Here is a 23,190-nt window from a genome sequence, read left to right as displayed (position 1 = left end):
CACCCTCTGCATGAGTGTGTGAGTGGGCTGAGCAGCTCCTTCAGTCACAGACTGAAACGCCCTCACAGATCAGTCAGCAGCAGTTAGCCTCCTCGATCATGATGTCATGAGTCACGTGGACAACCACAGTCACCGCCACATGGATAATGCACCTTATATGTATGGACGTGTGCATGTGTATATATATGTGTATATTTGGTGTGTATGGATGTATGTGTATTTGTACGTGTGTTTGCACGTACATATCTATCCTTATGGATTTCTTAGATAGAAGAATAGCTGAAATGAATTTCTTGCATGTTTTTCTCCGTCACACACACTGTTTGTGCGTGTACATAGAACCTCAGTTACCGTGGTATATATTGTATTATCTTATTGATTTTGTATTTTTGGGCTTTGTATTCTTCTGCTCTCTGTACCTGAGCTGTGGGAACGCACGCATTTCCCCGCCGTCAGGTCAATAAAGACTCATCTTATCTTACTTCTTAACAAAGAGGTTTTATTGTGTAAAACCACAGGAAGTGTCTGTGCTGTCATTAGTGCTTTTACTGTGAAAAGACATGTGAGGAAAACGCTGAGGGTCTTCAGGTGAGCTAATGATAGGTCACGTGTTTTTCCTTCGTGCCAGAGGCTGATGTACTGCAGTACTGCATGTAAAAGTACTTTGACTGCGCCACTGTTACACAGGCCGGATGTACTTTTTACTTTTACAAGTGTACATCTCTTAAATCGGGTCTTTTCTGACTGGACTCTGGCAGCTGCTGCAGTCAGGAAACAGGAAGTTGATTAACTGTGACGTAAAACAGGTAAACAAACAAACGGACTTCAGTACAAAAAGAATCACTTTGAGCCCCAGAGGGCGCTGCTGTTCCTCCAGGCTGCTTCGGCATGGCACGTGATGACGTAAGCCTCTCAGTATACGTCACGCCGGGGTGAAACCCGGGGGTCGGTGTCCGGAGGAGCACAGAGGAGCGGAGGAGCCGCCGAAGGAGCTGAGAGGAGCTGCCACGTCCAACATGAGGTAAGGAGTTTCGGGTCACGTGATTGCAGGTTCTTGTAGTCGGTGCTGATCAGGATCGATACTCAGACTCACTGACGGACGCGGTGTAGCGGAACTCCAGGTGATCAGGTGTCATAAACGCGCCGCGGGGGCGTGGTCCCGCAGCTCAGCGCTCACGCAGGTGGAGGTGATGAAGAGGGAGGATGAAGGTTTGTGCGCTTGGGTCTCAGAGTGAAAGGAGCTGCGGGCCACTGCTGGCTCTGTCATCTGATTGGAGGAGATTTTACCGTTCAAGTATGTCTGTGAAGGTTCTCAGTCATCCAGGTCATCGTGGTCTAAGGAGCTTGCAAAGAAAAGCGTCTGGACTTCTTTAAGTTGCTTGAAGACGTTTCACCTCTCATCCGAGAAGCTTCTTCAGTTCTAAGGTCAAATGGTGGAGAGTCCCAGATATAAACCTAGCGGGAGTATCCCCCCCACAGAGGGACAAAAGGACCCCCTGATGATCCTCTAATCGCCTGAGCCAAGGTGTGAAACCGGGTGTGGGTCCCAATCAGCCAGAGTTTCAGGTGAGCTTACTGTGAAGGTGGGGGTCAGGTTTCACAATGGCACAGAACTGAAGAAGCTTCTGGATGAGAGGTGAAACGTCTTGAAGCAACTCAAAGAAGTCCAGACGCTTTTCTCTGTAAGCTCCTTTGACTAGTGCTCAAGTACAAAACAAACAAATATTTCCTAAAATGTGTTTGTTTTTAAAATTTCAAATGTTGTGTAACAAGAGTTTGTTTCCAATCTCTTAACCAGTGTTGGTAATCGATTACATTACTGCCCATCTCTGCTCTTCACTAACACATGGGTCTGTGCACACACACGCAGCACTGCGGCTGTCGTTGTGTTTGTATGCAACAAACTGCACATAAGTGCGTGCATGAGTTTGTGAGTCTGTCACTGCACTCACACAGCCTCAGCATGTTTGTGCTCTCTGCTCATGTTGGCTTCAGATTCATCTTTTTTGGCTTTTTAAAGAACTTATTTTAACAAAAAGTCACTTCAGGGGTCAAAGTGCATTATATTTCTGCACATCAAGGTACGGGCAGCGAGTGGCCCCCAGGCCACGGTTTGAGACCCCTGGGTTAGGGTGTGAGTTTACTGTAGTGGCTGCACACGTCACTGAAACCGAGGAACAGCTGAAGCAAAGCGGTTATAAAATGTGAAACTATCATCGGCCGGGCGGGCGTTTCCTTTCCAACATCCAGCGAGCAGCAGATGCCTCGCTAAGGTCAGAGGTCAGGAGAGCGGACAGGCTGCTGATAGGAAGCAGCCTTTCTGGAACCTGACTGACGTCCAATCAGGTGCTAACCAGCTGTACCAAATAAAGTGTCAGGGGGGCAAGGCAAGTTTATTTGTATAGCACAATTCAACAACAAGGTGATTCAAAGTGCTTTACAGAGACATTAGAAACAAGAACAAATAAAAGCATGATTTAAAATTGATTAAAACAAACAAACAGAACAGTAGATAAAATCAGTAGTTAAAATGTAAGTTTTGAAATTTAAGCTTAAAAGTAAAACAGTGTGTATTTGGTGCTTTATTCAAATGCAGCTGAGAACAGGTGAGTCTTCAACCTGGATTTAAATAAACTGAGTGTTTCAGCTGATCTGAGGCTTTCTGGGAGTTTGTTCCAGATATAAGGAGCATAAAAGCTGAATGCAGCTTCTCCGTGTCTGGTTCTGACTCTGGGAACTGATAACAGACCGGATCCAGATGACCTGAGGGATCTGGAAGGTTCATGCTGGGTCAGGAGGTCACTGATGTATTTTCATTCATTCATTTCATTCATTTATTTGTTCATTTCCAGGCACAACAAATACCTATATTGAACATAAAATGCACAAAACAAAAAACAAAAATTGCCTGAAAAAGGAGTGGGACGAAGAAAACTTATTAAATCCCACCCCTATACTCACTCATCAACAAAAAAACAAAACAAAACAATAAACTTCCCGCAGCTACGCCCATCATTGCATACAGTCCCATCAACAGCCCCGGGCGCATACAAGCATCTAAACTGCAGCTCGCAAACAACAATTAGAGCCTTCATAACTGAATACAGAATATATAAATTATAAATTACATTACCACAGGTAACAGGTAGTAATAACTACAAGTAACAAACACACATACATATACATACATATATATCTACACACACATGTACATATATGCACATACATACGCACACTCTTTTTTTTTTTTTTGAATCCATACCAGCAATGGTAAGAGGACAGACATTACAGAGCACACTAAAAGCATCATTGAGTATACTGTGACCAGACCAACTGTTTGTAGAGAAATTTAAATCTATGAATATTTTTGCATTGTTTCAATTGTAAACTCAGACTGTTCCAGATTTTCACACCACATACAGACACACAAAAGCCTTTACGGGTTGTTCGAGTTCTGGGTAATTTGAATTCTCCAAATCCTCTCACATTATAAACCTTTTCTCGAATTTCAAATCTAGTTTGTAAATTTGCCGGTAAAAGTTTAGTAAAAGCTTTATACAAAATTATGGATGTATTGTAATTAACCAGATCCTGGAATTTAAGTAACTTTGCCTGAAGAAAGAGTTTGTGAGTATGATCTAGATAACCAGCCTTGTGAATAATACGCAGTGCTCGTTTCTGTACTGTGACTCATGGATTAGTTGTATTTTTATATGTATTTCCCCACACTTCCACACAATATGTAAGATATGGAAGAACCAGAGTACAGTACAGAGTACGAAGTGCATCTTTACCAAGGTATGGTTTCACTTTGTTCAAAACTGCGAGGCTTCTGGAAATTTAGGTTTTTATGTGTCTGACGTGGGGTTTCCATGAAATTTTATTATCAATTACGACTCCCAAAAATTTGTTTTCACTCACGTTATCAATTGGTACACCTTCAATGATAATTGGTAATTCTATATTATATTTTAAATTACCAAAAAACATTGCTTTAGTTTTATTTATATTTAATGATAATTTATTTATGTCCATCCATTTTTTTATTAATTTTAGCTCCCTCTTTACAGTCATTACAAGATCAGTATAATCATCGCTACTGAAAAATATGTTGGTGTCATCTGCGAACAGTATGAGTTTAAGTACTTGAGAAACATCAAAAATATCATTTATGTATACATTGAAAAGTTTTGGTCCCAACACTGACCCTTGGGGAACACCACATGTAATACCAAGTTTCTCTGAATGGTAATGCCCTATGCTAACATATTGTTCCCGACCCGTTAGGTAACTTTTTAACCAGTTACCAGCTTTCCCTCGAATACCATATCTTTCCAATTTATCCAATAAAATTGAGTGATTGATTGTGTCGAAGGCCTTTTTGAGATCAACAAAAATACCAACTGCATATTTATTTTTATCCAGTGTATCAGTAATTTCTTCTACTGCCTCAATTATCGCCATTGAAGTGGTTCTTTGCGTTCTGAAACCATACTGACCAACATTTATTATTTGATGTTTTTCAAGGAATTTTTCTAATCTTGAATTAAAAAGTTTTTCTAGAATTTTTGAGAATTGAGGCAGTAGAGAAATAGGCCTATAATTGGTAAAACTGTGTTTGTCATTACTTTTATATAGTGGTATTACTTTCGCAATTTTCATTTTTTTTGGAAAACAACCGGACTGAAATGATAAATTACAGATATATGTTAAGGGACTAGCAATATTCAGAATAACCTGTTTAACTACAGACATATTTATGTCATGATAATCCATTGAAGACTTACTTTTACATTCTAATGTGATATTTATTACTTCTTGCTCATTTGTAGCTGAGAGGAACAGTGAAAAGGGATTTGATTTTATATTACTGATATTTTCATTTTTATGACACGGGATGTCCGCTGCTAGTTCAGGGCCAACATTTATGAAGAATTTATTGAACCCATCGACAATATTACTCATGTTGTGATTTTCACCATTTGCATCAGTAAAATATTCAGGATATGATGTTCCAGAAGATCCTTGTTTAATTAAGTTGTTTAACACATCCCAAGTTCCTTTTATATTGTTTTTATTTTCATATAATCTTCTTCTATAATAAAGTTGTTTGCTCGTTCTTATAATATCAGTCAATTTATTTCTATATGCTTTATATCTTTGTTCCACTTCTTTTGTTTTTACTTTGATAAACTGTTTATACAGATTGTTTTTCTTTTTGCAAGCATTAATAATTCCTTTTGTGAGCCAAGGACTTTTTATCTTTTTTTTCTTTGTCATGTGTTCGTTTACAGGACAATGTTTATTGTACCACATAGTAAAAATATCTAGGAAATTGTCATAAGCCTTGTCCACATCTGACTCTTCATACACCGAACTCCATTTTGGTCCTAAACCATTCAGAGCTTTATAGACCAGCATCAGGACTTTAAAGTCTATCCTCTGACGGACAGGCAGCCAGTGTAAGGACCTCAGAGCTGGACTGATGTGGTCCACTTTTTTGGTCTTAGTGAGGACTCGAGCAGCAGAGTTCTGAATGAGCTGTAGTTGTCTGACTGATTTTTTAGGTAGACCTGTAAAGATGCTGTTACAGTAATCAAGCCTACTAAAGATGAATGCATGGACTAGTTTTTCCAGGTCCTGTTGAGACATCAGATCTTTTATCCTTGATATATTCTTGAGGTGATAGTAAGCTGACTTTGTTATTGTCTTAATGTGTTTTTCTAAGTGTAGGTCTGCATCCATCACTACACCCAAATTTCTCGCCTGGTTTGTGGTTTTTAGATGCATAGATTGAAGTTCTCTGGTGACCTGTAATCGTTTTTCTTTGGCGCCAAAGACTATTACCTCAGTTTTGTTTTTGTTTAGTTGGAGAAAATTGTGGCACAACCAGTCATTGATTTCCTCAATGCATTTACCAAGAGCCTGTACAGGGCCTCGGTCTCCTGGTGACATTGTGATATATATTTGTGTGTCATCTGCATAGCTGTGATAGTTTATTTTGTTGTTGTTTATAATCTGTGCCAGTGGGAGCATGTAAATGTTAAACAGAAGGGGTCCCAAGATGGAACCTTGGGGAACTCCACATGTGATACTTGTCTGCTCAGATGTGAAGTTACCTATTGATACAAAGTATTTCCTGTTTTCTAAGTATGTTCTGAACCAGTTTAGTACAGTTCCTGAAAGACCTGTCCAGTTCTCCAGTCGTTTGAGTAATATGTTGTGGTCAACTGTATCAAATGCTGCACTGAGATCCAGTAAAACTAGGACTGACATGTTTCCACTGTCTGTATTCAGACATATGTCATTGAACACTTTGGTCAGAGCGGTTTCAGTGCTGTGGTTCTGTCTAAAACCTGACTGGAAGGCATCGTAGCAGTTATTCTGTTTTAAGAAGTAACTGAGCTGTTGAGAAACTGCTTTTTCAATGATCTTAAAAACGGGAGATTTGAGATCGGCCTGTAGTTGTTCATTTGTGTCTTGTCAAGATTGTCCTTTTTCAGTATAGGTTTGATTACAGCAGTTTTTAGTGATTCTGGAAACACACCTGATAATAAAGAAAAGTTGACGATCTGTAACAGGTCTGACTCTAAAGTCTTTGAGACCTTTTTGAAAAAACTTGTTGGCAGGACATCTAAACAGCAGGAGGAGGAGTTCAGGTGACCTAAGATGTCCTCCAGGTCTTTGCTGTTAATAGGTTGAAACTGTTTCATGGTGTTTAAACAGTTTTTTGGTGGACACAGTACATATCCTGGATCTGCTGTTGATGTACCAATTGCTTGTCTAATTTTTTGGATTTTTTCAGTGAAGAATTTGGCAAAGTCATTGCAGGCCATGGTCGAATGAAGTTCAGCTGCCACTGACACAGGAGGGTTTGTTAGCCTGTCAACTGTAGAAAATAAGACCCGAGCATTATGGCTGTTTTTAGTGATGATGTCAGAGAAGTAGGACCTCCTTGCACTCCTCAGTTGTAAATTATAATTGTGAAGTTTCTCTTTATAAATGTCATAATGAACCTGGAGGTTTGTTTTTCTCCATCTGCGCTCAGCTTTCCTACACTCTCTTTTTTCATTTTTCACCAGTGTGGAGTTTCTCCATGGAGACTTTTTCTTTCCAGAGATAACCTTCACCTTAATGGGAGCAATAGTGTCCATTACATTTAACATGTTAGCATTGAAGCTATTGACGAGCTCATTGACTGACCCTCTGGGCAGGTCAGGTGTTAATGGGAAGACCTGGTTAAAAATTGCACTACTGTGTTCAGTTATACACAGTTTTGTGATCACTGTTGTTGATATATTTGTGTGGGCTGAGATTTTACTTTCAAAGAAAAAGGGCGTGTTTACTGATGGTGCTGGGTGGGAGCAGGCTTTCACTGAGCATGTGCAATAGGAACAGGCTGGTGTGCGTGTAACGTTCGCAGAAGGATGCGTGCGGGCCTGGTCCCAGGCCTCTGATGAGGAGGGGGCCGGACCTCTGTGACGTCCTGACGAGTGTCGCTTTGCTTCCTCTCAGACTCATCCTCATCTCGCTGCTCTTCTCGCTCGGACTCGGTGCTCAGCAGCTGTCGCTGTCGGGGATGTACGGCAGCCTGTGCTCACCAAACTTCCCGGAGCCGTATCCCCGGGACATGCAGCTGCGCTGGAACGTCAGCGTTCCTGACGGCTTCCAGATCAAGCTCTACTTCAGCCACTTCGACCTGGAGCCGTCTTACCTGTGCGAGTACGACTACGTCAAGGTGAGACACAGGATGCCAGTTTTTGGTGTGTGTGTGTGTGTTTGCGCACCACAGTGATGTCACAAACTATGGTTCTCTGTCTGCAGGTGGAGGCTGAGGGGGAGGTGCTGGCGCTGTTCTGTGGGAAGGAGCAGACGGACACGGAGGCGGTGCCGGCTCAGCAGGCCCTCACTTCCCCCAGAAACTCCCTCAGCCTCCTCTTCTCCTCCGACTTCTCCGACGAGGAGCGGTTCTCCGGGTTCGTGGCTCACTACAGCGCCGTGGGTAAGAACCAGACCCAGCCCGCCCGAGCAGACGGGTTCGGTCTCTCGCCATGACGTCTCCTCTGGAGCCGGAGTTTGGACCTTCAGGTGTTCATCGGAGTTCTGCTCGGTGCTGGTCTGAAGGTGGGACCGAGCAGAACTCTGACGAGCAGTGAGCGAGTCTGCGGACTTCCTGTTTCAGTGCGACTCAGTTTCAGAGGTCACCTGACAAAAAGGCGCAGTTTGTTTGCGTTTCTCATCTGATGCTTGTTTCCTGTCTCCTCTGGTCCCGCCTCTGGCCCCGCCCCTCTAGACGTAGACGAGTGCAGCGAGCGGAGTGGCGAGGACGCGCTCTGCGATCATTTCTGCCACAACTACATTGGAGGATACTACTGCTCCTGTCGCTATGGTTACCGGCTGCACTCTGACAACCACACCTGCAGAGGTGAGCGCAGACATCGGCTCGGGTGTCATAATCCACAGCACCCACAGCTGATTGCTCGCGTTCATCCACAAGTACAGTAGCGTGCACTGCGGGGCTCTGCTTTCCAAAGATATGAGCCCCACATGAACCACGGGTGGGGGAGGAATGTGTGGGTCCTCACGTGTCCTGACAGATCAGTGCTGTGGACCGTGACCCCGCTGTGACTGATAGCGGCGCCTGATCGGTGGTAAATATTTGCGTGTTTCTGTGTGGGGGAGGCAGGCTCTGTCTGAGTTCTGCCTGTGCGTGTTCACGTCTGAGGGTTTGCTACAGAGCGACGACCTCTCGGTGACCTCTGACTGATTACAGAACCATTATAACACAACACACTGAGTGTGCAAAAGTCTTGAGTCTCACCTCTTTTCTTTGCTTCCGGTTAGCCACGCCCCTTTAATGTCTCATATTTTTTCCCCTCCCAAACATGGATGCAACAAATATGATACAAAACACAGATATACAAATGAGTATTTAATCCACTGTGATCGTTCAGGAACATCTGGAAACATCTGACTATCAGCATGACAACAGTGCAAACACAAAGCTGTGCATTAAAGCACAGCTGGATAGAAACACACAAGCCTGTGAGAGCCGAACATCAGTGTGGGAAGAGCTCTGAGTGTCCTTCAGGAAGCCTGCAGATCCTCAGAGAGCAAATATACAAACTCAGTTTTTGACTCTGCTTTTCTGTGTGTGTGTGTGTGTGTGTGTGTGTGTGTGTGTGTGTGTGCTAAAATGCACTACTGTAAATGATGTATAGACAATCATTCTGTACAATACAATAATTATAGTTCTACAACTGTTTATTAATAGTAGCAATTGTATCTCTACAATCTCAAATAGTTTTCATATTTTAACCATATTTATATCCTGTTCATAGCTTGTACACTCACTGCAGCCAGTACATACTTAGAGCATATTCATAACATGCCTTCATACCGTGTACATTGTAACATACCTATAATAGATCCATATTTTGTAATATATCAATATTATTGCCAAAGCACTTTCTGGATGGATGCAAACTGCATTTCTGTTGTCTTGCACTTGTGACGTGTGCAATCACAGTAAAGTTGAATTCTATTCTGTTTAGTGGAGTGCAGCAGTGATGTGTTCAGGGAACGCTCCGGAGTTCTGAGCAGCATTGACTTCCCTGCTCCGTACCCAAAGAGCTGCGAGTGCTTGTACCGCATCGAGGTGGAGGATGGCTTCAGGCTCCGCCTCCAGTTTGACTCACACTTTGATGTGGAGGATCACCCTGACGTCAGCTGTCCCTATGACTACATTAAGGTGAAGAAAACACACACACAGACACACACTCGGGTGACGTGTTGGAGCTGTTAATCAGCTGTTTTCCTGTCAGATTAAAGCAGGAAGTGCTGTGTTCGGTCCGTTCTGCGGCGATCGATCTCCAGGAGTCATTCAGACCGACAGCAACGTGGCCTCCATCGTGTTCCACAGCGATAGCTCTGGAGAAAACCTCGGCTGGAGGCTCGGCTACACGGCTACAGGTGAGTCCATGTCCAGGTGATGCAAACAGACACACAGCTGGGAGTTATAGCTTTTATTGTCTCCTGACAGGAAGTCAATGTCCCGTGCCCAATACTCCGCCCAACGCCCTGATGAACCCCTTCCAATCAGAATACTTCTTTAAAGACCACATCCTGTTCACCTGTGAGCCTGGATACCACCTGCTGAAGGTAGGGGGCGTGTCACATCAGCTGAGTTTGGTCAACCCAAATGATGTTTAGTTTGTTTCAAAAACAGCGGCGCTGCGCACGTGAAGGAATGGGCCAGCGCACTGGCGTCCGTTTGACAGATCGAACTGTCAAACGGATCGGTCACGCAGAGCGCGAACGCGGCGTGCGTCCGAGCTATGCGCCACAGGTGTAGATCAGCTGTGCGGGTCACATGGTCTGCAGTGATGCTGCTTGTTGCTAACCTGGCTGCGCTGTCTCTGCTCAGGACGGAGGTCACCTGGATCACTATCAGATCGACTGCCGGGCCGATGGATCGTGGAGCGACCGTCCTCCTCCGTGCCACAGTAAGACTGCTCGACCTTTGACCTCTCCAGAGTGTTTGTGTTTCAGTGTCTCCCGTGTTTGAGTCTGGGTTACTGCTGCTGCAACCTGTTTCCTGGAGCACACACGCCACCTGCTGGCTCTCTGCAGACTCTACAGGAGCGTCACAGTAGTGCTAGTTAGGCTTTCGTTTAGTAAACCTGAAGCTCCGCCTTTTCTGATGCTCTGTTAGTATAGTAGTGACCTCACAGCAGCCATGTTATTGGTCACATGATGTCATTAAAAGGCTCCAACAGCACAAACACGGCCCACGGGTCCAGCTCAGGTGAAGTTAGTAGCTACAGCCACCTGTGTCACCATCCACATGTCAGTCGCAGAGGCCACGCCCCTAATAATGCAAACAGGTGAGTTACGACTGACATGTTTATTTTACCACCGCGGGGAGGGGGGGACTGGCTGACCAGGCCGGTCGTGCTGTGGTAGGCAGGCACCGCCGTGGCGTCCTGCAGATCATTTTTGAGACTGACAGGTAGCTGTCTGTGCAGGTGCTGAGAGACAGTTCAGGTCTGCTCACACACTTTCCTCTCGCTCTCGTTTCTCTGCAGACTCCAGGAGGAAGCCCAGCTCTCTGTCCAGCATCCGGACCAATCACAGCCTAGCTTAATGAGCAAGCCAGTCTCATTGGCTAATAAAGATACTGCAGGAGCGAACAGTGTTGATGTGTCTGTATTTTCCAATAAAGCGTAAAACCAGAAGCTTCTGTCGTGTGTCTGTGACTCACATTCAGGGATCGCGGCGCTGATGTGTTTCTGTCACACATGTTCGCGTTCTTTGTCTCGATGCGTGTTCCCGTGACGCCCCCTTCAGGACACGCTGACTCTTCAGCCTGTCGGGTCTCACGTTACGTTGAGATGAGTTTCAGATTAAAATCACGTCACACTCACGTGTCTGGATCATTGGAACACGTCAGTTCTGATTCGTTGTCGCTGTCGGTCAGCTGTAGTTTGGTTCTGGCTCATTCTTCCTCCTTTCTGCTCAGACTCAAAGCTGATTGGTGTTTTTGTCCTGTCTGTCACAGTGGTGGATTGTGGGAGTCCAAAGATGGTCGACATGGCTGACGTGGTGTTTGGTAACCATGACAACAGCACACTGTTCGGTGCGACCGTTCAGTACGTGTGCAGGGAGGGCGGCGTCCAGCTTAACAGTAAGAGGTCTTCCTGTTTGGTTTCCTTCAGTGGTTGCTGTGCAGTGACAGCTCATCCGATTATTGGCTGAACCTTGTTGTTCCTCGAGCTCTGTGTCTGGTTGTAGTAAGGAAATGTTTTTATTCATTTTTATTATTTTGTTCTCATCTTTGGGCAATTTGCTCCTCATCTGTTTTTAAACATGTTGATAAAAACTGGACCTGCTATTGATAACCAGAGGCCTCCTCACACTCCGGTTACTGTTTGTAGCTTCATACAGGTGTGGTCTGAGTGGAGACTGGGTTGATTCAGAAGGAAGGAGCACAGTACCCACCTGTCTGCCAAGTACCTGCCCGTCTGCCTGTTCACCTGTCTGTCTGTTAACCCGTCTGTCTGTTAACCCGTCTGTCTGTTAACCCGTCTGTCTATTCACCTGTCTGCCTGTTCACCTGTCTTTCTGATAACCCGTCTGTCTGTTAACCCGTCTGCCTGTTCACCTGTCTGCCTGTTCACCTGTCTGTCTGATAACCTGTCTGTCTGATAACCTGTCTGTCTGTTCACCTTTCTTTTCACCTGTCTGCCTGTTCACCTGTCTGTCTGTTCACCTGTCTGCCTGTTCACTTGTCTGTCTGATAACCTGTCTTTCTTTTCACCTGTCTGTCTGTTCACCTGTCTGCCTGTTCACCTGTCTGTCTGTTAACCTGTCTGTCTGATAACCTGTCTGTCTGTTCACCTGTCTTTCTTTTCACCTGTCTGCCTGTTCACCTGTCTGCCTGTTCACCTGTCTGCCTGTTCACCTGTCTGTCTGATAACCTGTCTTTCTTTTCACCTGTCTGTCTGTTCACCTGTCTGCCTGTTCACCTGTCTGTCTGATAACCTGTCTGCCTGTTCACCTGTCTGCCTGATAACCTGTCTGTCTGTTCACCTGTCTGTCTGTTCACCTGTCTGCCTGTTCACCTGTCTGTCTGATAACCTGTCTGTCTGATAACCTGTCTTTCTTTTCACCTGTCTACCTGTTCACCTGTCTGTCTGTTATCCTGTCTTTCTGTTCACCTGTCTGTCTGTTCACCTGTCTGCCTGTTCACCTGTCTGTCTGTTCACCTGTCTGCCTGTTCACCTGTCTGTCTGATAACCTGTCTGTCTGTTCACCTGTCTGCCTGTTCACCTGTCTGTCTGATAACCTGTCTGTCTGATAACCTGTCTGCCTGTTCACCTGTCTGCCTGTTAACCTGTCTGTCTGATAACCTGTCTGCCTGTTCACCTGTCTGCCTGTTCACCTGTCTGCCTGTTCACCTGTCTGTCTGATAACCTGTCTGCCTGTTCACCTGTCTGCCTGTTCACCTGTCTGCCTGTTCACCTGTCTGCCTGTTAACCTGTCTGTCTGATAACCTGTCTGCCTGTTCACCTGTCTGCCTGTTCACCTGTCTGATCACCTGTCTGCCTGTTCACCTGTCTGTCTGTTCACCTGTCTGCCTGATAACCTGTCTGTCTGTTCACCTGTCTGCCTGTTCACCTGTCTGTCTGTTCACCTGTCTGTCTGATAACCTGTCTTTCTTTTCACCTGTCTGTCTGTTCACCTGTCTGCCTGTTCACCTGTCTGTCTGTTAACCTGTCTGTCTGATAACCTGTCTGTCTGTTCACCTGTCTTTCTTTTCACCTGTCTGCCTGTTCACCTGTCTGTCTGATAACCTGTCTTTCTTTTCACCTGTCTGTCTGTTCACCTGTCTGCCTGTTCACCTGTCTGTCTGATAACCTGTCTGCCTGTTCACCTGTCTGCCTGATAACCTGTCTGTCTGTTCACCTGTCTGTCTGTTCACCTGTCTGCCTGTTCACCTGTCTGTCTGATAACCTGTCTGTCTGATAACCTGTCTTTCTTTTCACCTGTCTACCTGTTCACCTGTCTGTCTGTTATCCTGTCTTTCTGTTCACCTGTCTGTCTGTTCACCTGTCTGCCTGTTCACCTGTCTGTCTGATAACCTGTCTTTCTTTTCACCTGTCTGTCTGTTCACCTGTCTGCCTGTTCACCTGTCTGTCTGATAACCTGTCTGCCTGTTCACCTGTCTGCCTGATAACCTGTCTGTCTGTTCACCTGTCTGCCTGTTCACCTGTCTGCCTGTTCACCTGTCTGTCTGATAACCTGTCTGTCTGATAACCTGTCTTTCTTTTCACCTGTCTACCTGTTCACCTGTCTGTCTGTTATCCTGTCTTTCTGTTCACCTGTCTGTCTGTTCACCTGTCTGCCTGTTCACCTGTCTGTCTGTTCACCTGTCTGCCTGTTCACCTGTCTGCCTGTTCACCTGTCTGTCTGATAACCTGTCTGTCTGATAACCTGTCTGCCTGTTCACCTGTCTGCCTGTTAACCTGTCTGTCTGATAACCTGTCTGCCTGTTCACCTGTCTGCCTGTTCACCTGTCTGTCTGATAACCTGTCTGCCTGTTCACCTGTCTGCCTGTTCACCTGTCTGCCTGTTAACCTGTCTGCCTGTTAACCTGTCTGCCTGTTCACCTGTCTGCCTGTTCACCTGTCTGCCTGTTAACCTGTCTGCCTGTTCATCTGTCTGTCTGATAACCTGTCTGCCTGATGTCTCTGCGTGTCCAGCCTGCGGCCAGCCATCCCGCCCTCTCCCCCCTCAGGTGAAGCGGATTGTGGGCGGTCGTAGCGCTGAGCCTGGCTTCTTCCCCTGGCAGGTCCTGCTCAGTGTGGAGGACCTGTCCAGGGTCCCAGAGGATCGCTGGTTCGGCTCTGGGGCCCTGCTGTCGGAGTCCTGGGTCCTCACAGCTGCCCACATCCTGCGGTCCCTGAGGAGGGACACCAGTGTCGTTCCCGTGGCCGCTGACCACGTCAAGGTTTCTGAAATTCTCTCCTATATCTGTGATCAGCTTTGTGTCTCTGCCAAACCGTGGGACGGATGCTTATCGGCTGTAAGTGACCTGCTTGTTCTGTCCTTCAGGTCTTCCTTGGTCTCCATGATGCCAGAGACAAACGTCGGGCCACCAACCTCTCCGTAGACCGGATCTTCCTCCACCCGGACTTCCAACCCAACAACTACAACAACGACATCGCCCTGCTGAGGCTGAGTGAGCGGGTGGAGTTTAACCAACTCATCCGTCCAGTCTGTCTCCCACTGCCTCACACACAGGTGGGTCACAGCTCCAGCTGAGTCTGCACAAAGCCGTGTTCACTTAGGTGTGATCTCCCAACACAAAGGTCAGAGGTCACAGGGAGAGGACCTCTGAGCTGACAGACACAAAGGTTATCAGACAGACATGTTAACAGACAGAATTAAAATCCTTGTAAGAGACTGAAAATGTAAAACTAATAATAAAAGTCTGCTTTATAAAAAACTAGAATGACTTTAAAAGGATCTCAGTGATTAGGTGGAGTTAGCTTTCCTGAGCTCTTCAGGCAGGAAGACCCGGTTAAGGCCTCCTTACCTGTACAGGTGTCCGTGAGTCTGCCAGAGTGTGCTTGGCAAAGTCGGGGTAAAAACAAAGCATGGTGCTCAGCAGCAGTGCATGAACGTGAAGCCGAACCTCACCTATGCTGAGCTTGCTCCAAAGGTCAGCTGGTCCCCTCATTAAAGACGGGGGGAGGAGCTACTCCTCGACACTGAGGCTGTGTCCCATTTCAGGGTCTGCACGCTTGAAGTACGCATTTCAAGTGCGGTTACGTCACCGCCACACGACGACGGCTGTCCCAATTCGAAGTGTGCTTCAAATGCCCCCCCCCCCCCCCCCCCCCCCAACCGGTCGCAGCAGATGGCCCCGCCCCTCCCTGAGCCTGGTTCTGCCGGAGGTTTCTTCCTGTTAAAAGGGAGTTTTTCCTTCCCACTGTTGCCAAAGTGCTTGCTCATAGGGGGTCATATGATTGTTGGGTTTTTCTCTGTATCTATGAAGCGCCTTGAGGCGACTTATGTTGTGATTTGGCGCTATATAAATAAAATTGAATTGAATTGAAATGAAATGCATACTCCAAATCCGCCGTCGATTTCCCCAAATATCAAGCGTGGTCCGGTGCACGCTTTGTGGTCCCATATATCCCACAATTCAGAGCGCGGCGGTGGGTGTGGATTATTTTGCCGCAAAATACGGCAGACGGGAGCGGCCAAAGAGGTTTTTTTTTTGTTTTTTTCCCAAACTTTATTGAAATTATAAAGCGAACAGTCAGTCATTCCAGTTCAGTTTGTACAGTAGACATACAAGGCAAATAAGAGTAACAATATACAGTACAATGAAATAAATAAAGGATAAAAAAGAAAAAAAAAGGGGGGAATGTGACAGACTTCATAACAACTTTGTACTTGAAAGTTGTGACAGCTCATTCGTTGAACATTTCTGAATGAATTTCAATCAATGATAAACCTTTTATATTGGAAGTTAATTTAAGAGAGTTTAAGTAATATTCAATTTCAATCAAAAACAAATTAAATGATGGGGTTGAGTTTTGAAATTTACATTTATGTATGTGGAATTTCCCTAATAAGATGGAGCGGCCGAAGAGTGAACTGTCAAAAGTACTGAATATGACGTCACTCATTTATGTGCCATCCATCCATCCATTCGCTTCCGCTCATTTATGTGCCAATGTGTAATAATTAAAGTCAGTCATATATCCACAAACACAACAAGCTGAAAGTCAGTGATATATATATATACACACACACACACACACACACACCCAGCACACCCCTGCGGGCGGTTTATCCTTCAAGCTCGGGTCCTCTACCAGAGGCCTGGGAGCTTGAGGGTCCTGCGCAGTATCTTAGCTGTTCCCAGGACTGCGCTCTTCTGGACAGAGATCTCCGATGTTATTCCCGGGATCTGCTGGAGCCACTCGCCTAGCTTGGGAGTCACCGCACCTAGTGCTCCGATTACCACGGGGACCACCGTTACCTTCACCCTCCACATCCTCTCAAGCTCTTCTCTGAGCCCTTGGTATTTCTCCAGCTTCTCGTGTTCCTTCTTCCTGATATTGCTGTCATTCGGAACCGCTACATCGATCACTACGGCCGTCTTCTTCTGTTTGTCTACCACCACTATGTCCGGTTGGTTAGCCACCACCATTTTGTCCGTCTGTATCTGGAAGTCCCACAGGATCTTAGCTCGGTCATTCTCCACCACCCTTGGGGGCATCTCCCATTTTGACCTCAGGACTTCCAGGTTATACTCGGCACAGATGTTCCTGTACACTATGCCGGCCACTTGGTTATGGCGTTCCATGTATGCCTTGCCTGCTAGCATCTTGCACCCTGCTGTTATGTGCTGGATTGTCTCTGGGGCATCTTTACACAGCCTGCACCTGGGGTCTTGCCTGGTGTGATAGACCCCAGCCTCTATGGATCTTGTACTCAGAGCTTGTTCTTGTGCTGCCATGATTAGTGCCTCTGTGCTGTCTTTCAGTCCAGCTTTGTCCAGCCACTGGTAGGATTTCTGGATATCAGCCACCTCCTCTATCTGCCGGTGGTACATACCGTGCAGGGGCCTGTCCTTCCATGATGGTTCCTCGTCTCCCTCCTCTTTCTTGGGTTTTTGCTGCCTGAGGTATTCACTGAGCACTCGGTCAGTTGGGGCCATCTTCCCAATGTATTCTTGGATGTTCGTTGTCTCATCCTGGACTGTGGTGCTGACACTCACCAGTCCCCGGCCCCCTTCCTTCCGCTTAGCGTACAGCCTCAGGGTGCTGGACTTGGGGTGAAACTCTCCATGCATGGTAAGGAGCTTTCTTGTCTTTATGTCAGTGGCTTCTATCTCCTCCTTTGGCCAGCCTATTGCCCCAGCAGGGTACCTGATCACGGGCAGGGCGTACGTGTTGATGGCCCGGATCTTGTTCTTACCATTCAGCTGACTCCTCAGGACTTGCCTGACCCTCTGCAGGTACTTGGTGGTTGCAGCCTTTCTAGCGGCCTCTTCATGGTTCCCATTCGCCTGCGGGATCCCCAGGTACTTGTAACTGTCCTCTATGTCTGCAATGTTGCCTTCTGGTAGTTCAATCCCCTCAGTTCTGACTACCTTCCCTCTCTTTGATACCATCCGACTACACTTCTCCAGTCCGAACGACATTCCAATGTCATTGCTGTATAGCCTGGTAGTGTGGATCAGTGAATCGATGTCTCGTTCACTCTTGGCATACAGCTTGATGTCATCCATGTACAGGAGGTGGCTGACAACTGCTCCGTTCCGTAGTCGGTATCCGTAGCCAGTCTTTTTAATGATCTCACTGAGGGGGTTCAGGCCTATGCAGAACAGCAGTGGGGACAGAGCATCTCCTTGGTAGATCCCGCACTTGATGGTGACTTGTGCTATGGGCTTGGAGTTGGCCTCTAGTGTTGTACGCCACATCCCCATTGAGTTCCTGATGAAGGCTCTTAGGGTCCCATTGATCTTGTACAATTCTAGGCATTCCAGTATCCAGCTGTGGGGCATTGAGTCATAGGCCTTCTTGTAATCAATCCAGGCAGTGCACAGGTTGGTCAGTCTGGTCTTGCAGTCTCGGCTGATTGTTCTGTCTACCAGTAGCTGGTGTTTTGCGCCTCTGGTATTCTTGCCAATTCCTTTCTGTGTCCCACTCATGTATTGACCCATGTGCCTGTTCATCTTAGCCGATATGATGCCTGACAGGAGCTTCCATGTAGTACTGAGGCAGGTTATTGGTCGGTAGTTGGAGGGGACCGGTCCCTTCTTGGGGTCCTTGGGGATCAGGACCGTCCGGCCTTCGGTTAGCCATTCCGGGTGTCTCTCGTTAACTAGCAGCTGGTTCATTTGTGCTGCCAGACGCTCGTGGAGTGCAGTCAGCTTCTTCAGCCAGTAGGTGTGAACCATGTCGGGCCCTGGTGCTGTCCAACTCTTCATACTGGAGACCCTTTCTTGGATATCTGCCACTGTGATGGTTACTGGACCCTGTTCAGGGAGGTCGCTGTGGTCTGCCCTCAGATCCACTAGCCACTGAGCATTGCCGTTATGGGTTGCGTCCTTCTCCCATATGCTCTTCCAGTATTGCTCCGTCTCCAGCCTTGGTGGTGCTGTTCTCTTATTATTGTTCCCTTGCCACTGAGAGTACACCTTTGCTGGTTCTGTGGAGAACAGCTGGTTTATTCTCCTGCCTTCTATCTCTCTGGTGTACCTCCTCAAGCGGCTGGCCAAGGCTGTGAGTCTTTGCTTGGCAGTTTCCAAGGCCTCAGGTATGGACAGCTTGCTGTATTTCTTATGCACCTTCTTTGTCGCACCTTTCTGCAACTCCGTTAGTTGGCTAACCTCCCTCCGTGCTACTTTGATCTTGCCCTCTAGCCTCCTTCTCCATGGAGGGTACTGCCCCTTGTGGCTGTTCAACTTGTAGCCAAGCATCTCACTGATCACTGCTGCCGTATTGTAGATCAGCTTGTTAGTGTCAGTAATCGTGGTTGTAGGTATTGTCCGTAGTGCTGCATTAACATCATCTAGCAGACCTTCTGAGGGTACTTTACGTAATCTTGGTAACCGGCTACGGGGGATCCAGGTTTCAAGCTTGGCCATGATCCTATTTTTCAGGTCAGTTCCTCTCGCACTCAACGATCCTTCTCCTATCGCACTTGGGGCTATGTACCCAATCTCGGGTGGGGGTGATGATATCTCCCCCCTGACCTGGCGTCCTGACTCCTCCTTGCCGTAGCATTTGTGTTGTACCTCGTCAATCTCTAGCTGTGAGAGCAGTCCCTTCTTTCGAATGTTGGAACACTGAGCTACTAGTTGTTTCGCCGTCATTGTGGATGTTGGGTATCGAAGAATCCATAGGTCCGTCATCCTATTCATGTAGCCCCTGCCGCCGGGGTTACTTGTGTAGTAGCATTCCAACAACGCCCTGTTTTCGTCTCTTGCCCACCGATGCCTTCTTGTTCCAGTAGCCCACTTTTCGTCAGGGTGCCCTGGTTCCTCAACACCTGACGCGGACCTTGTTGATCCGGGCGACGCCTTCATATTTATCTGTCTCGCTCATGTCTGCGGTAGGCTTGCTTAGCATAGGGGGTCTAGCCTTAGGACCCTTACTGGATACAGACACCCAAGGCAGGAATCGAACTTGCGATCCTGGGTTCCAAAGGCGTGTAGTCTAACCACTACGATATATATATATATATATATATCATAATAATCTGACAATACTATAACATTGGCCATATTATATTTACATTAACACAGTGAGATGATTTTAGTCTCATGAACAACATTAGCTAATTGTTATTTACTAACTAATCTTAAATGACTGTTCAGCAATGACGTCTCAGACACGTCTGCTTTGGGCTCGATGTGGACACGTTTGCTTTATTTCCAGTATTTTTGAATCACATGTTTCTTTATTTTTACTGGTGATGTCATCGCCTGTTTGAGGCAGTGAGATCAGATCGACTAAGGATGTAAATATTTTACTGATCTGTCTGCTGCTTGACCTCTGACCTCTGTCTTTACCCCAGGATGACCCCCTGGCACCTCCCCCCAACTCTCTGGGTGTGGTTGCTGGTTGGGGAATCTCCAACCCCAATGCCTCTGCTTCTTCCTCCCCCTCATCCACTCTGACCTTTGACCCTGTGTTGGACACCGACCTCGAGATGACCTCTGACCTCCTGCAGTATGTAAAGCTGCCTGTGGTCTCCCAGGCCGAGTGTGAGGCGAGCTACGCCTCGCGCTCCGTCAGCTACAACATCACTGACAACATGTTCTGTGCCGGCTTCTTCGAGGGGGGGCGGGACACCTGCCTAGGGGACAGCGGGGGTGCATTTGTAATGGAGGACGAGGTCAGCCGGAGGTGGGCGGTGTTTGGGTTGGTGTCCTGGGGTGGACCAGAGGAGTGCGGGAGTCTGAGAGTGTATGGAGTCTATACCCGAGTGGCCAAATACGTGGAGTGGATACAGAGCCACCTTCACGCTGCCCCCTGGTGGTGATGCTGGGTTTTTTAACACTTTGTTTTTATTGGTAGTTTTGTATATTTTTTACAAAACATTCAGACATTAACAAGTACAGAGCACTAGGCTTGCAAAGATGCATTAAAAAAAAAGGTATCCATTTATGGTACAATCAAATCAAACAGGTGAATTACAGCGATGATACTTTTGGTACCAGAATTTATAATATTTTTCCATTCAAGTAAAGGTCCCATTTTTTCCATTACTTCTCAAATTTATCAGCAGCAAGTCTTAATGAAAAAGTCTCTCCATTGTGTAAATTTCCTTGGTAATGCCTATCCAGTCCAAAAATGACGGTGGAGCCACGTTTAGCCATTTGCGAGTTATGGCTTTCTTTGCACCAGCCAGTAGTTTTAATAAAAGGTATTTGTCCGATTTCCTCAGTCCTTGGTATGAGGGGAAACATCAGCGAAAGGCCTGCTCAAAATGACACCCTTGAGCGACAGTTGGAAAACATCGCGGAACGGATCACTGCAGTTGTGAGGTCTCAGAATCAAAAGAACGACAACACCATGGAACAGAAGTTTGATACCATCATGGGGAGGCTCGCGGCTCTCCAACGGGAGATCGAGGGACCAGTGTCAGAGGGCTAAATTTGAGCTGCTCACAAAGGAGAAATCAACAATATTCAACATTTGGACACCACGGCGCCAGCTGCTAGGCCCAAGGCTGGAGCCCACCAAAACAACTCCCTGATAACGACTGTGTGATGACTATTCTTCCCGTCCCATGAAGGCCACCTGGGTTGGCTGGCAGACTGTTTACTTAGCCTGATAGAGCGAAGGACACTGTCTCCGCTGAACTATGGACACGCACACACATACACTTACACTGATAGGCACTCACTCATCCCCCCTCCCTTTCCAACGCCTTCGATGCTTGTTTCTGGCGAGGGAACACGGCGGGTCTGTGTGCCGCGCTGGAATGGTAGCGCTGTGCAGGGTGGCTGCTGTGTTTCTTCGGATTACTCCTCACCCCCCACCCACCCCTGTGGCTTGTCATGTCTTCACAATGTTGTGCTATGGACATTTATGTGCTTTTTTGTGCAAAGGAGTTTTTTGTTTCCTGTTCTCATGCTGTCCTACCATGGAAGCACAGCATGAGTAGGGGTCTCTTTTTTCCTCTTGTACTTTCCCCACTGTAGTGTACATTTCAATGTTTTTTCTCTGATTCTACCAATCTCCGACCTGTATCCCCATGTAATGTTTGTGCTATATGTGTAAGGTCGGGGGGGGGGGGTCCCATTTCACTGCAGGGCAACCTGCATGTGACGAATAAAGCTTTGATTGAAGATCATTCCAGCAGTCAGACAGTCAGACAGCTACTGATTTGATATTTTTTATTTTGTTTACTAGAACGAGAGCCCGCCTCACATCATCGTGAGTTTGTCCGTTTCGAACAAAGCCTGTTTGATCTGTATCTGCTAGTTCTGAAGTTATAAATTCCAACTGTTTAGCTAATAGTGTTGCAAATATCCTGTAGTCAATATTCACGACTGATATGGGTCTGTAGGAACCACGTTCTGTTTTGTTCTTACCCGGTTTGGGAATTACTGAAATACCTGCTCGTTTCCAGGATGGGGGTATCTCCCCCTGTAAGCACATGGTTAAAGCAAACCCTCAGCAGAGGGGCTACGAGATCTCTGCTTGTACCACTCTGCCAGGTAGCCGTCCTCACCGGCCATCTTATTTGAAACGGCCTGGTTAATCTCCTCCGCAGTTACTGTTGGTGTTAATCTTTTATTTTGTTCCTATCGATGGTAAATCAAGGAAAGAAATGCATTAACAGAGGGCACATCTGTCGTGGTGGGTTCTGCGTACAGTCGGGTATAATAGGTCACAAAAGATTCTTTATGCTTTTCATGTCATATCTTATCATTTGCTGGGTTTTTAATTCTCTGAATAAATCTGTCAGCCTGCTGTTTCCTCTTGGCTTCTTGGATTTGGGACCATTTTCATAATAATTCTGCATGAATTTAGCCCTTTTCTCTATTTGGTCATCATATAACCTGTTTAATATCTGTTGTGCTTCTTTCATTTGTGATAAGGTGTCATCATTGTTACTTTTCAATGAGGTCTTTTAGATGTTTCTCTGTTTCCTTTTTTTATATGAGGACCACAAAACTAGATTCCCTCTAAGAACTGCCTTCGCTGCATCCCATAAAATACTGAGGAGAAACATCACCATTGTTATTATAGTCCATGTATTCCTTAAATTCTTCTTTTACAAACCTTTTGAATTTTACATCCTTTAGTAGACCAATATGAAGCGTCCATGAGTGCAGATGGAGTGTCAGGTACACGCCTGCATGGTCCGAAATATCTCTCAGCCCTATATCACAATTTACAATCCTGTGCTTATCAAAGTGTGACATAAAAAATAGTCCAGTCTTGAATACATATGGTGGGAATGTGAAAACCAACCCTTCTTCTTAAGCATCCTTTTAACATATAGAGCTTCTGATTGTGACACTTTAGTTTTACTGGACGTGTCCAGAAATGGATTCAAGTGAATATTCCAATCTCACCACATATTAATACGCCTGATGTTTCTGTTGCAATTAATTCAAAAAGGGTCCTGATCAGATCTTTATCA

General features: G+C 46.3%; 1 protein-coding gene across 1 annotated transcript; it reads left to right on the top strand.

Moving 5' to 3' along the window:
* Positions 1 to 805: 805 nt before the first annotated feature.
* Positions 806 to 22,514, top strand: masp1 (MBL associated serine protease 1). Its single transcript, XM_086262606.1, has 13 exons — positions 806 to 1,021; positions 7,516 to 7,738; positions 7,825 to 8,002; positions 8,294 to 8,425; positions 9,555 to 9,751; positions 9,825 to 9,972; positions 10,043 to 10,161; positions 10,427 to 10,505; positions 11,561 to 11,686; positions 11,937 to 12,011; positions 14,265 to 14,512; positions 14,617 to 14,805; positions 20,107 to 22,514. The coding sequence occupies exons 1-13, from the start codon at positions 1,017 to 1,019 to the stop codon at positions 20,572 to 20,574; spliced, it is 2,187 nt and encodes a 728-aa protein (XP_086118732.1). The 5' UTR covers positions 806 to 1,016; the 3' UTR covers positions 20,575 to 22,514.
* Positions 22,515 to 23,190: the final 676 nt, after the last annotated feature.

The sequence above is a fragment of the Aulonocara sp. 'chitande type north' Nkhata Bay genome, linkage group LG14 (assembly GCF_057382095.1).
Source record: "Aulonocara sp. 'chitande type north' Nkhata Bay isolate Kocher_YH1m ecotype deep benthic linkage group LG14, A_spYH_male_GT1.1, whole genome shotgun sequence".
NCBI classification, from domain to species: domain Eukaryota; kingdom Metazoa; phylum Chordata; class Actinopteri; order Cichliformes; family Cichlidae; genus Aulonocara; species Aulonocara sp. 'chitande type north' Nkhata Bay.
This window is presented reverse-complemented; position numbering and strand designations above follow the sequence as displayed.